The sequence below is a fragment of the Delphinus delphis genome, chromosome 20 (genome assembly GCF_949987515.2).
Source record: "Delphinus delphis chromosome 20, mDelDel1.2, whole genome shotgun sequence".
NCBI lineage: Eukaryota > Metazoa > Chordata > Mammalia > Artiodactyla > Delphinidae > Delphinus > Delphinus delphis.
In genome coordinates, this window is record NC_082702.1 from 50,738,608 (window position 1) to 50,753,472 (window position 14,865).

Here is a 14,865-nt window from a genome sequence, read left to right on the forward strand (position 1 = left end):
TCTGCGTCAGTGGTTCTTGTGGACGGTCCTCGCTTGATCGCCCCGAGAATCCCGCAGGCGGGACTGTGTCTCCGATTTTACGGAAGAGCCAATGGGGAGGAGACCAGAGAAGGCAAATCAGATCCCTAAGGCTGCACAGCAAGGAGGCAGGGATGGGAATCTGAACACAAGTCAGCCTCTCCCTGCATCCCCCCTCGCTGCAGCCTGGGTAATATGTGCCCTCCATGGAGGCACTGAGATGCTAATAAAAATAAGAGGTGCTGAGAAAAAATCATACCAGCCATACTGATCCTAGTAGCTGGTGTTAATTGAGCACGTGCTACACACCCGCACTGTGTTACAATCCACGTACACTCACTCTTCATCTTTGGGACGATCGCAGAAAGCAGGTACTATTATTGTCCCCATCGTGTAGTTGAGGAATCCCAAGATTGGTAAATAAATGAAAAGAGGCAGGATGAGGTTTGACCTCAGGCCTCCACACCCCACCCTGTTTCAGAGATGCTGCTGGCAGAGTGGGTGGAGTCTGTGCTTTCCACACTCTCATCTAGGGCTCTTCACTTGGCTGCCCAGCCCGGCCTTCGTTCATCCATTCGTCCATTTACCACGAAGAGGCATTTATCAACCACCCCCATGGCCTGCGCACTGAGCTGGAGCTTAACACGTACCCGCTTATTTAACTGACGCTGCCGCCCTGTGGGATAGGTATTATTTACTACTCTCTTCATTGTCTGGATAAGAAAACTGAGTTTCAGGGAGTGGTATCCTGCTAAAAAATCTAGCCTGCCCTCTTCCAGTTGGTCCAAAGATGCAAAACCATGGGGTGTCACAGACAGAGAGGACAGGAGATGGCAAAGCAGACAGGGCAAGCGCCAGCACGGACCCCAGCATGGGAATGGAAAGCACAGAGCTGGGGGGACCCAGAGAGATGGGTGCTGAGGTATTAATTATGGGCAATGAAATGAGCCAAACCCCGTGCCCTGCACGCTGCATGTGTCGTTCGCTTTGCTTTGTTCTCTCTCCCCCTTTGGAGACCAGGCGCTTCACCGAGGTCTCTGTTTACAGTCTGGGGAACGGAAGGGCACAGTCAAAACCAGATTCCTTGGGCTCAGTTCTACTTTCCACTTCCCCAGTTACGACATTCCTTCCCTTTGGACACGATTCAAGTTCTCCTTTCCCTCGAGTTGTGTGGTACCACCTGGATGGAGGAAGGAAGCAATAGGTGGCATGTTTCTAAGAATAATAAGGAAGGAACAACGGCCAAGGGGGCCCTCCCTGCCCAGGTGGGCAGCCCCCTTGGGCCCCACGCGAGCTGCCCGGGAGCAGAGTGACACGAGCCCGGGCCTCAGCCGTGCCCAGAGCTGGAAGGTGGGCAGCTTGAGTGTAAGGGCTGGGAGGACCACCTTCAAACTGCTGGGGCCGAGCACGCAGTGGGCATGCAGGAGATGTCCCAGCAAGACGTGTCCGTCCCCAGTGCGAAGCAATCACGTGTCTAACGATAGCAGCTACGACGCGGGAGCTTGAATGTGGGTTGCTGTTTTCTTTCTCACGTGTTAACTAAAGCAGATTGGATGCTGTCCCCACGACACCATCACTTCTACTCACTTGCATCCTGGCCTTTCTTGTGGGAAAGAGACACCCGCAGCAGAAAGAAAAAAGCTGCCCTACACGCCCACCCAGGCTACGTTCACGGCAGCCCTTAGTCGATGCTTGTCACTGATCTAATCGTCGTCTGTAGTGATTCTGAATTGTACTGTGCTCGGCACCTTCACAATTTAGAAGGAGGGGTTAATTAAAATCTATGTCCCTACATGGGTGGGGTCACTCATCTGTCCATTATGCAGAATCTCTGTCCTGGCTGTAAATACGGCACATTTACAATATCTGTGGCTGAGAGGTGCAGCACAGGTGACTAGTACCTGGTAGCTTTTTATTCTCCATCTTGAAAAAAAAAATTTAAAAAGTGAGATGCTCACACCATTGCAATATAAGATTTGTGACTTAACCACCCCAAAGTAAACAGTCGATTTGTTGCGCTTTTGACATTCCTATACAATTTCTAAACATGATGAAACACTTCCCCTGTGCCAGGCAGTTGCAAGGGGACATGTTTTTCCCTTTCTCCCAAATTCCTATCTTTTCTCAGTTAAAAATGGAGAATAAGAGGTTTAAAACTCACTGCTTTAAAGCCGGAGTCACAAGCTCTTCCTGGAAAGGACCAGGTAGTCAATACTTTTGGTTTTGTGGCTCATACACTTGCCGTGGCAACTACTCGACTCTGCTGGAGTAGCGGGAAAGCAGCCACGGACAATGGGCCAAAGCATGGGTGTGGCTGTGTTCTAATAAAACTTTATTCAGGACACCGAAATTTGAAGGTCATGTAATTTTCATGGGTCATAAAAAATTATCCTTCTTCTGATTGTTCTATCAACCATTTAATAATGGAAAAATATTCTAAACTCATGGGCCATCCAAAACAGGGAGTGGGCCAGAGTTGGCCGAGTCTTGAAATTGAAGAGAGTTCTACCAAGCTGTAAGTGTCCACGGTTCAAGTCACATGCTCACTCTAGGCCTCTGGTTCTCCGCTTTAGGAAGTAGTGTGGGACCAGGCCTGTGCTGTCCAAAGTGGTAGTCACTACTCACCTGTGGTTAATTAAATGTAAACATAAATGAATTACAATGAACAAGCCAGTCCCTCAGTGGCACTAGCCATGTTTCAAGTGCTAATGAGCTGCATGTGCCCAGTGGCTCCCACACTGAACAGCACTGATCTAGAACATTTCCATCACTGCACAAAGTTCTACTAGACAGCTCTAGGTTAGAATGATCTGTAAGACCCCTTCTTGGTCCCAGGGGTGGTGGGATTATCAGTTATATGAAAGTACAGCATGGAAAGGGAGGAGAGGAAAAACAACAGTTGGCTCCCTTTCATAGCAAGAAGGAAGATGTAGGGAACTGTAAACGAGTTTGCGAGTATCTCCCCCAAATTCTTGCTGAGAGCTTCAGAATGTAACCATACTTGGAAGGAGGGTCTTTGCACGTGTAATTAGTTGTGGATCTTGGGATGAAAGCATCCAGGATTTAAGGTGTGTCCTACATGCAGTGACTGGTGTCTTTATAAGAGAAAGGAGGAGACAGCAACACAGAGGGACCCAGAGAAGAAAGCAGTATGAAGAGGAGACTGAGATTGGAGGGCAGCCGCAAGACAAGAGAAGCCAAGGATACCAGCGGCCACCAGAGACTAGGAGACAGGCATGAAATAAAGTCTCCCCAAGAGCCTTCAGAGGGACCGTGGCCCTGCCCACACATTCCTTTCAGACTTTTAGTCCCCAGAATTGCGAGAAAATACATTTCTGTTGTTTTCAGCCACCAGATTTGTGCTGTCATCTGTGACAGCAGCCCCAGGAAACTAGTAACAGGAGTCGAAGGAGTTTTGAAGAGAAAGAAGGCGACCAACTTATGAGCAATTACATAATCCTTGAAATCGTTTAGGGAAGCGACCAAAAAATCCAAGCAAGATTTCAAAAGAGCTTCATCAAGAGCGGGGCCCAGAGAATACTATTTTATGCAAGAAACTCCATCTCCCAATAGCCAGTGTGGCTGAATAGAGGCCTTGGAAACACAAAAAGCAGTAAGAAACGCAAAAGGGGCTGAGAGGGGAAAGCCTGCTTCCCCAAAGGGAAAACCTCACCTGAGAGACCTGGGGGAATCCGGTCCTGGCCACAGTGGGAGATCAGAGAGTGGGAGACTTAATCTATGTCAATTTGCATAAGGCATACGGTCCCCAGCCTGCAGCATGTGTGGACAGAAGACTAGCGGGGGTGTCACAGAAATCCTTGTCTTTGGGGAATGCCAATCAGGGGATTAAGGACAGAGTCTCCCGGGACAGGAGGGAGGTGACAAGTGCAAGACCATTGTGCTGAGCTCACTCTCCGAGTAAAGACGATTGTGATCCAAGGCAGTCGGGCTAAGAAGCAAAACTGAGAGATGCTCTCCGGCCTCTCTGCTTGGTGTCTAAGTTGACAGGGAGGGAGTCACTTTGCTTCCTGCTGGGAAAATCCTTAAACTGAGACACTCGCTGCAACTTCAGAGATGGCAGATTTCTTTGGGGAGGAGCCTTAAAAGAGTCATCCCCGCCTTACCCCAATTCCGCCAAACACACATGCTACACGTCAATCACTTTCCCTGCCACCTACCACTGTGTGAACCCAGCTGGCTGGCCGGGCCATATCCCAGTCCCATGGTCCAGGGGATTTTTGAGTTGGGGGGCAGACAGATGGGGTGGTTTGAGCCTGGGCATCCCAGGGGGCAGCGAAACGGCTGAGAAATGAGGCACTTTGCACGTGTCTGGAGGAAGGGTATGTTTCATGGAGGTCAATTCAGTCACCGATACCAAAAACTGGAGAGCAAGGCCTGTTCCAGGCTCATATGAGAAACAAACACGGCTCTGATGGGAAGCTGTGCAGCAGGGGATACAGACTTGACCTTCAGCAAGTCTTGCCTCTGACTCTCCCTCTGTCACAAGTTTTCTGCGTCTGTCTGGATGATGTATTTCACCTCTTTAAGCCTCTGCTTTTTCGTCAGTAAAATGGTAGCACTAACACCTATCTCATGCGGTTACTATGAGGATTAAATGATGCAGGTAACAGGGTACATACACATGGAAGACACTCAACAACAGACAGAACCACCTGCTGCTATCAGGTTTTTTTTTTTAAACAGAGATGTTCATCTACGTGCTATTTACGATTTAAAAATACGAGAAGCAAGCGAAATTTCTGAAGATAGAAAGGAATAATTAACTATGATATATGTGTATATATACACAAGTGTGTGTGAAGAAATGTTATACAGCTTGTTAAGCCATTGTTTTTTAAAGATTATTTAATAATGGTTAATGATAGAAAAATTCAAAGGAGAATATTCAATGAGAAGAACAAAATCAAATTTTACTGCGATACGCAGTAAAATCCCTCTTTAGTATCATTACTGCATGTACACACACACACACACACACACACACACACACACACACACACACACACAGAGCCCCAGAGGAAAAAAACAGGAGAAGATTTATAGCAAAATGAAAGTACTGATTAAGCCTAGAAGTCTGGATAATTTTTACTCCCTTCTTTATACTTTTGCTCGGCTTTCAACATTTTTTTACGACGTACATATATTACTTTGATAATGAAAATGAAAATATGAAGGAAAAATAACATGGCTTTTCACTGTCAGGCTGACTCAGTTTCAAAGGATGGCTTTCTACTCAGCAAGTGGATAACCTCGGGCAAGTTCTTCAACTGAGCCTCAGTTTCCTTATAACGAAAACAAGGGGAGAGGAGGGATCGCTGAATGCGTCTTAAAGGGCTGTACTGAGAATTACGTAAGGCAGTGTCAGGGCAAAGCACCTGACAAAGAGGAGGAGCCCGTGTCCTCTTTACCCAAGGTCAGAAGATTTCTGTGGGAAGATTTGGGCCAACTGGGGGAGGATATCAGCATGCTTAGCGGACCACTGGAAATTCTGAGACAGAAGCCCTATCCCTCAGACACCAAAGTCAGAGCGCTGCCTCTTGGACGCAGGCTCCGCTGAGAAGGCATGGAACACTGCTTTGAAGGACTTTGGCAGATTACTGCCCAGCTCATGTAATCTTCGCTTATCAGAGCAACTCGTTTCAGAGTCCACTAGAAATCCCAGATTGATTTCATTGATGAATCACACCTGCCACTTGCAGCGCCCAGGCCAAGAGAATTGACATTTGGGGGAATCTTTGAAAGAACAGCCCCAGATAGAAACACCATGGCTGGTGTCTGTATGTGGGAGGGTAGTTCCGTTTCCGGCAAAAATGCATAATGGTGATAAAAACAGCATGTCCAAACTACATATGGATCTGGCTTTTTTAATGTACGGTTCCTGTGGGAAGCACTATTTGTTTTTCCTTCTTTTTTCCAGCTTTATTGACATATAACTGACATGTAACATTGTGTTAGGTTAGGGTGTGCAACGTGTTAATTTGATACACGCAGATACAGTATTAGCTAACACCTCCATCACCTCGTAAAACAGTTAACAATATTGTATTATATACGTGAAAGTTGTTAAGAGGGCAAATCTTAAATGTTCTCACCCAGAAAAAAAGAAATGGTAATTACATTAATTTTTCCACTCACTTTTCACAGCGACTCTTTTTACGGACGAGGAGACCAAAGGCTTAGGGAATACAGCATGTCCAGAAACACGGAGCTGGTAGCTCAGCTGGGATTCAGAACCCTTAGAAGGCTAAATCCAGAACCCGAGCTCTAACCCAAGACGCACACGCACCCCTCCTGGACCCTTCACCACCACATGCCACTGCCAGGGGCACCTGCAGACCCTACGGCAGAATATCCTTCCACTGAGTCAGGGAAGAAGACGGAAAGGTGTACAGAACGGTCTTTGTGGACTGATGGGTGGCAAAGGACCAGGGTCCGTCAGACTCTCCCTCATCCCTGTCGGATACAAGAGGTGGTTTTGAAATAGTCCAATTCCCTTATTCCCTTTTATTATAATTGCTCCTTAAATGTTCTGATTGTGGTATATTGGGGATGTTATTTCAGATCAGCTTTTAGCCTTACACGACACTAAGGCAAGTACATAAGACCGTTCTCCCAAGCAGATCATCCTTAATAAAAACAATACATCAGGCACTGACTTTTATTAAAGGGGCATTTAATCCCCGATAGTACACCTCTCTTTAGACAACGCCTTTTCCACAAAATACCAGGAACCTGGCTTGGTGGTCCAAAAGAAATAGAAAAAAGAGAGAAAGAAAGAAAAAAGGAGGGAGGGAGGGAGGGAAGGAGAGAGAAAGAAAGGAAGAAAAGGAAGAGAGAAAGGAAAGAAAGAAAGGAGGAGACCGAGAGAGATATTATTTTATGCTATCTGTTTGATAAACACCAGGGTGTGTCTCTCTAAGGATATTTACAAAGCTGTGCAGATCCGGCAGAGTTGCACCGGGGTACGGTGTATAAAACACTAGATTAGGAGCCCGAAGTCCTGGGTTCTGAGATCAGCATTGCCACTCACTAGCTGCGTCTTTGAACACTTACCCTCTGTGTTTCTTCATCAGTAACCTGAAATGGCTCCGGTCTTGCCTAGCCGGGGTGACCACGTCTCAGTTTGCCCAGGACAGCCCCAGGTCACACCTGTTGCCCTGGCATGCTTATTAATAGCACCCTTTCACCTCCAGAAGTGATCCTGTTTGGGTGACAAATTACATTCCCCCCATACTAAACTTACAGTGTTGTGATGGTGGAAGAGAGAAAGGTTTGGAAATGCTTTGTCACAGTAAATGCCTTATTATAGATTCAAGGGGTTGAAGGCGCTCTTCCGTGGCTCTAAATGCTACCTTCAAGAAACGAAGATGGGCTTAGGAAGCGTTTACAGCAACGTGGGGGAAAAGCTCAATATTATAAAGTGGGTGCATTCAAAATGATGTCTGCAGGGTGCTCGCTACTCACATACACAAAAACAGGTAATGGAAACACACAGCGACGACCATGCTTGTCTTTGGCGAGGCTGTGGGTAAGATTATACTAGATTTTAAGGAGTGAGTTAGCTTTTATTTTGAGAAAAACCAGCCTCAAAAAGACAGAAGAAATAAATGACAGTTGGTGACCTGCTCTAGAGGGGAACACGGTGAGAGGCAGGGCTAGGAGAAGCACCCTTTGCACCTGCCTTGCACGACGCAGGCAGGAGGAACTGCCTGAGAGAAGAGAAGCTTCCAAGGCAAGGATTTCGCTCTCATTGAACGACCATCTGGTTGCAACAGTGTCGTGGCCAGTGAACTGCAAAGAGGACCGTGTGTGTGTGTGGCGGGCAGTGCTACGAGCAGTGGGACCGAGTTGGCTGCTTGGACATCTAGAACCTTCCATAACATCTAGAAGCCCCATAACCATAACCTGGGGCTTCTCAGATCCAGCCGAACGTTATGCATAATCCAATCGGAAAATTCTCAAGAGTCAAACAAGTTGATCGAAACAAAATATCATAAAACGTTCTGCTTTTCTGTTCCTTAAAAAAAGTACGGATAGTTCATTCAGGACCAGAATTTTCAACAAATCATCTCTCTCTAAAATGAAGTGAGTTCACTGACACAGACATTCGTTGAGCCCCCTATATGATCACACAGCCCTCAAAGGGAGGCTCTGAGGTCGGGGTTACTTCATATTTAGAGCGAGAGGTACAGCGAGGCTTTGGGAGAACATGTAACGTGCTGAGAGTCGCAGGACAAGGCAAGACATGGAGCTGGCAAGGGGCACAGGGAGGTTTTGAATTCCCACCTGCCTCCCCAACCTTCAGCTGCTGCAAACTGTGCCTGGGAAGCCCCAATGGCAGCCTGAACTCCCAGTGTGAATCTCAAGCACATCTGGGAGCCTCCTGGCCAAGCAGCCGCCCTCCCCAAGACATCATCGCTGAGGGCAGTCTGCCCCCCGCCCTGGCTGAGATACCGTGACTCCTTGTCATTTTCCCAGCTAGAGTGCCACCTGCTCAAAAATGCTGCCTGGTCCTGCAAAGTCATTCCACCCAACTTTCTGAGTTCTACTTCCTACCTTCAACTCATTCTAGAGGAGTTAAAAAGAGCACGTCTTCGCACGAGCGTGCAACAAACGTTTATTAAGCAATGACCACGTGCAAGGCCAGAATGCTACAGCCCAGGGTGAAACCAGTCCAGGACAGATGCAGTCGGAGGCGGACCTGGACCACCCCCTTCCACTGAGTGGCCTCTGAGAAGTTACTGTTTTACTGGGACTCGGTTTCTCCATCTGTAAAAGACAGGTAGCTGGACAAGATGAATTCTAAGCTCCATTCCGGCACTAATGAGCTATAATTTACCCCAAGACATCTTTAGATGTCCAAGATTAGATCTCAACCCCTTTTCTTCTCCTTCCCCCAGAGAAGTCTCAGCAGTGGCCATGCATGCTTATGGGTTTTCAACGTTTTAAGATTTTAACTTTCTCTCTTAAGGTGGGCTGCTATCTCTTTTCAGAAGAGCTCAGGATTCATAACCGTATCTTAAACGACTGCTCTTCTCTTCAACAACACCGAAAACCTTGGGGGAAACACATGTTCCTGTTTCCACACGATTCCCTTATTATTACGCAGTCAATGCCAAGAGTGTTACTTTCCATTAATATCAGCGCTCCCTGAAAATCGACGTGTCACCTCAGCGGGTTAAACCCGGAGCAGACCAGGAAAGTGTTGTTTCAAAACAAATAGGCCCACTTGCGTTCCCATCACCATCATTTTAGCACAATTTCTAAAACTGTGATTTTTAGGCCATTTGCAGTGTTCCCTTATTAGACAGAAAAGTGTCTTTTAACGGCTTTACTTTTTAACAGATGCTAACTTGTGTGAAACGGGCTGCCGTAAAATGCACCTGCATTAAAGAAGTGTCCATCTATCAACGTAGACTCTGGTAAAGGATTCGAAGTGTTTGATGAATTGTTTCCATTAAGCTGAAAATACCCCTTCGGGTGTGAGCTTGTAATTCATGAGTGGCTGTAAACTGATTCAAATAATAACGAGGGTTTTTTTCTTTTCTTTAACCCTGTTCTGATAATAATCTAGTGGAGAACAAACACGCTGAATCCCTAAAGAAGATATTCTCTAATGATTTCTACAATTGTCCTAAAGTCCAAACAGAGCTGCTGTGTTATAATGTGGTTTTTGTAAGGCTATCGTTTTGGCCGGCTTTTATATTCCTATTTTAACAAAGAAAGTGTGATATCTGACTGACATCTGGGTAGATGGATAGTAATCAGAACTGTACTCCGTGGAGAAATTAAGAGAGAAACCAGGAGCTGATAAAAACTGAAATCGGGGGGAAAAAAATGCAGACGCATTTAAAGTTTTACATTTCTCTATTTTGGAAAAGCAGCAGGCAGCACATAATAAATGAGAAGGAATCTTGATGAAAAACCCTGTTTATCACCAGAGCAGACAATAGACACTGATATCTCCTTTTCTTCGTGATAATGTTCACGGGATGCTGTCTCGGGTTCATTTAGGTTAATCATGTCACCTGACACAAGCTAATCTTACCTATCACAGCAAGAGTCCTAAAGTCTCGTGAAATGTGTCTCTTTATTGTAACTCTAGTAGGGAATGCGGCATCCCCAGAACTCAGACAGGAATAAGGCAACCTGGCCTGTAAAAACAATGCTATCCACTACCTTCAGTTTGCTGCATCCTTCCAATTAAATCCAGTATGTAGTCATTTAACGAGCGTGTAATACATGCCAGCGGCTGGGCTACTCACGGGGAATGAGGGTTAGGTAATGCGTGTAGTAAAGCACTGATAAGCGTCTACTGTGTACCGGCACAGGGACCCTGCCTGTCCACACGAAGCTGATGAGATCACTCCAGGACCTGAGCAGGGTGACAGCAGAGGGACCAGAGGAAATCCTCAAAGACCACTCTTCTTCCCCTTTATCAGTGTCTCGGTCAGCTAAACTGTCAAAAGAGGAAGCAGAGACCTTGCCTTCCTCGAAGCCTTTCGGGCTCTGTCTAAACTCTTTTCAGTGGTATTTTGTGGTTCAGGCTCCAATTCTGAAACATAACTGCAGCTGCTTATTGAAAAATGAAAATCAGTCACATGTTCGGCACGGAAATGCACCATTCTTTTCTGAGTCAGCAAAAAGTTGGAAATACATACATTTAAAGTAACCTTTTTTTTTTATTACAATAGGAAAATATGCTCATTGGAAAAAAAAATCCAAACTACTGGGGAGGAAATAAAGACATAAGTAAAAATATCCCCTTTCCCCAAGCCTTCTATGCTTATAAACATCTTTTACTGCTTAAGGTCTATGCTTCTAGACTTTTGCTATCCCTCTCTGAACCCGCTGAATCCACTGCATTTTCAATGACTTGAAGTCACAGAACTGTATTCATTTCAAGCCAAGTGGAGCAGATTATGATTTACCGAGCACTGCAGGTGTGCAGGCCTCTCGGGGCTTTGTATCCGTACTCTATATCCATATTACGCTACAGGGCTGGGCGCGCTGGCCCCCAGGCCAAACCAAGTCCCCCTCCTATTTTTGTGAATAAAGTTGTACTGGAACACAGCCACATTTACTTGTTTACACGTGTTCCATGGCTGCTTCTGTGCAGTGAGCCTGCAAAGCCTAAAATATTTTCTATCTGGCCTTTTTCAGAAGAAGTTTACTGACCCTTGAGACAGTAGAAAACTTTACATGGAGGAAAAGGAGTAGATGGAAATAAAACAAGCTATTATCACAGGTTAAACAATGAGTGAACTCTCCATTCCTTTCTTATCCATCCTGTATTGTCTACAGGTTCAATAATGGTGCACACATTCTACCTGTGGCTTAATTATATATGCAGTTCAAAGAGAATTCTATATGAATACGAATAAAACTGATGAACTATAGCACCGTGTAACATCCCACAAATTAAAACAATTTCCACTGTTTGCATGCAAACACAAGAGTCTAAAAGGGATTTCTTTACGAAATTGAGTTATTTGTAGTAAGGTGGATGGACCTAGAGTCTGTCATACAGAGTGAATTAAGTCAGAGAAAAACAAATACTGTATGCTAACACATATATATGGAATCTAAGAAAAAAAAAAAAGGTCATGAAGAACCTAGGGGCGGGACGGGAATAAAGACGCAGCCGTAGAGAATGGACTTGAGGACAAGGGGAGAGGACAAGGGGAGATGGGACGAAGTGAGAGAGTGGCATGGACATATATACACTACCAAACGTAAAATAGATAGCTAGTGGGAAGCAACCGCATAGCACAGGGAGATCAGCTCCGTGCTTTGTGACCACCTAGAGGGGTGGGATAGGGAGGGTGGGAGGGAGATGCAACAGGGAGGAGATATGGGGATATATGTATATGTACAGCTGATTCACTTTGTTATACAGCAGAAACTAACACAACACTGTAAAGCAATTATACTCTAATGTGTTAAATAAAAGGGATTTCTTTAAAAAAAAGAGTTTGCAAACACTTCATGATATTTTTGCAACAATATTTACCCTATTATTTTCTAAAAATATATGTTTTTGGAGATTCGAGAAATGTGGCAGACACTGCTAGCTGATGATCGTATCTGCCGCTTCTTTGACCAGGGCAGTTAGACTTCATTTCTCAGCTTCCTTTGGAGGGAGCACAGTCGTACAACTGAGCTCTGGACACATGGATGTGAGCAGAGCTGAAATTCTCCACTTCCAGACCTGGTCCATGAAATCCTCCCTGCCAGTGCCTCCTCTGATTGGCTGACACAGAGAGAACCTCCTTAGTACCACGTAATAAAGATGGCAGAGCCACAAGATGGAAAGAACCTGGGACCCTAAATCAATACTTGGAGGAGAGCCACCCAAAAGAGGTATCTGTTATATGAGCAAGAAAAAAAACGTGCATCAAGTCTTTGAGATGTGGGGGATTATTTATTATTTTTCTTAATGAGCGTTCACTGTATTTATGGAGCTCACTGTTGACAGATGGCTTCGGGATGGAGGAAGGACATAGAAATCCCTTCTCTGGAGAGGGTCGTTCAATAGCTTCTCCTTGAAATCAAAGTACGAGAGACTCCTTTCAGACCTCTGTCTCACTGGCACTCAATGTCAATGAGTAAATGGTAACTACAACTCTCACCCAAGCCCTTGTCTGTCTTTATTCCGAGTTCTCTACTCTAGCAGTAACTGTGCCCTTAGGGACCACCTCAATCTCTCTCCTGCCAGCATCATATTCACCACGTTTCCTGGTCAAACCTTTTCCTCTCTGCCACATGGTATTGGGTTCCATGTAACTTAAGATGGCAGCCGGTAACAATTTTTAAGTTTATCAACTAGGATACTTTCTCACCTAGTGACTCCTATGTCTTGAGAGAAGATTAAAGCACCATTCTGCCATCAGCAAGGAAGCAATGTAGATAAATTCCATGCCATTTATAATTCATTCCACCTTCATTAAGTATTCATACACTACTTATTGGCACATCACCTAAGTATTCTATGTAAGAGAAAACAGAATAGCTAGAAAAGAAACTGGGAGAGGCTGGTTTATTAGGAGACCGGGAGAGAGGCAAATAATTTGCTGTATCCCTTACCCCAGGCTTCTTCTTGCAGGAAAGTTTTCTCGCCAAGTCACGCACAAATGAATTAGACACCTATCCTGAGGGTAAATTCAGCAGTACCAATAGGAAGGTGACCACTATCTTCTCGTTCATTATTTTAACCCATACTTATTGGAGACTGGCTTTGGCAGGTCCTGAGAATACAACAGTCATTCCCTTCTTAAAGGGTGCACTTCTTAAGCAAATACATATATGGATTAAACACAAGGAATCCATACTGGCAATGTGAAACAGCTCCCTATGAAAGGTTAATTTCTCTGATTACCAGCAATAGTAATAATCGCAACATTAAGTCATAATAATTCATAAGTTAGGAGAGCCTAAAGGTATTGAGACTGTACAAGATGCCAACTACTAGACTGAGAAAAGTTTAACTTTCCTAAGAACACGGAGATTTAATTTCTAATATTTGTGCCCATTTTACAGACGAAGACACTGAGGTTCTGAAAGATTATATAATTGCTCAAGATAAGACAGTAAGTCATCAGCCAAAGAGAGGCTTGTGTCTATCTGAATCCAGAGCTCATGCCTGTAAGCCATCATTGCTACTGCTCCCTAAGACAGGATGGTGTCTCAACTGAGACGATGTAGAGACAGTGGGACATCAAAGTGAAAGAACAGGCAAGCAGGAGGCCCCTGCAGAGTCAGGGGAAGCATGTAGTGAAAGAATGCTACCAGACATTGAAGACCAGTTGTGCCCGCCTCTTGGGGTTGCCAACATTGGTCTTGATTACTTGTCACAAATGACACCCAAACCAACCCAATTTGGGAACACTGAGAACACATGAAATTTGAAAAGGAAAAGGAAGAACCCCCAATGTATTCATTAAGTTTCAGTGATGTCAAAGAGCTATTCCTGCTGTAAGAGGTTAGGAGTAGCTCTCAGTCATGTCTGGCCGAGGCAAGGGTGGAAAGGGTCTGGGGAAGGGGGGGGGGCGCCAAGCGTCATCATAAAGTTCTCCGTGAGAACATCCAGGGCATCACCAAACCTGCTATCCACCGCGTCGCCCGGTGTGGTGGTGTGAAGCCTATTTCTGGTCTTATCTACGAGGAGACCCGCGGGGTGCTGAAAGTGTTCTTGGAGAATGTGATCCGCGACGCTGTCACCTACACCGAGCACGCCAAGTGCAAGACTGTCACCACCATGGACGTGGTTTACGCGCTCAAACGCCAGGGACGCACTCTGTACGGTTTCGGCGGCTAAGTTTCATTGCGGTCTTCGGCTGTGAAGCTCTTGTTTACTCACAAAAGGCCCTTCTCAGGGCCACGGAAAAAAAAAAAAAAAGAGCTATTCCTTCATACTGATAAAAGAATGATTCAGCACCCTTCTCCTAAAGGAAAATACTCTTGAATTCAAAAGTCGCGGGGATAAATTTAGGATTGGCCAGATCCCTACACACTTGTTTTTTCGAACGTCTGCCTATCCATGAGTTGATCCTTTGAGTGTGGTCCATTCAGCATGGCTGGCCAGCCTTCGGGTCCATCTCATCCATGAAAAACAGCTCAGGAAACACGGACCCACTCTTTCCCCATAGCACCCAGCCGGTAGAATTTCCACCATTCTTTGTCAGTTTCCCATATCCACTATTTTTCTTAAAAGGCAGCTCACCAACTTTGTTTAGATGACCGTGCCAGGCAGGGGCACCCTCTAAGCAGAACCGTGGTGTGCGGCAAGCTAATTTCAGAGCAAAGCTGCTGGGCTGCACCCCCCAG

General features: G+C 45.5%; 1 protein-coding gene across 1 annotated transcript; it reads left to right on the forward strand.

Moving 5' to 3' along the window:
- Positions 1-14,040: 14,040 nt before the first annotated feature.
- Positions 14,041-14,356, forward strand: LOC132417211 (histone H4-like). Its single transcript, XM_069540151.1, is given in 2 exon segments — positions 14,041-14,079; positions 14,081-14,356. Coding segments are annotated over 2 exon segments (315 nt in total).
- Positions 14,357-14,865: the final 509 nt, after the last annotated feature.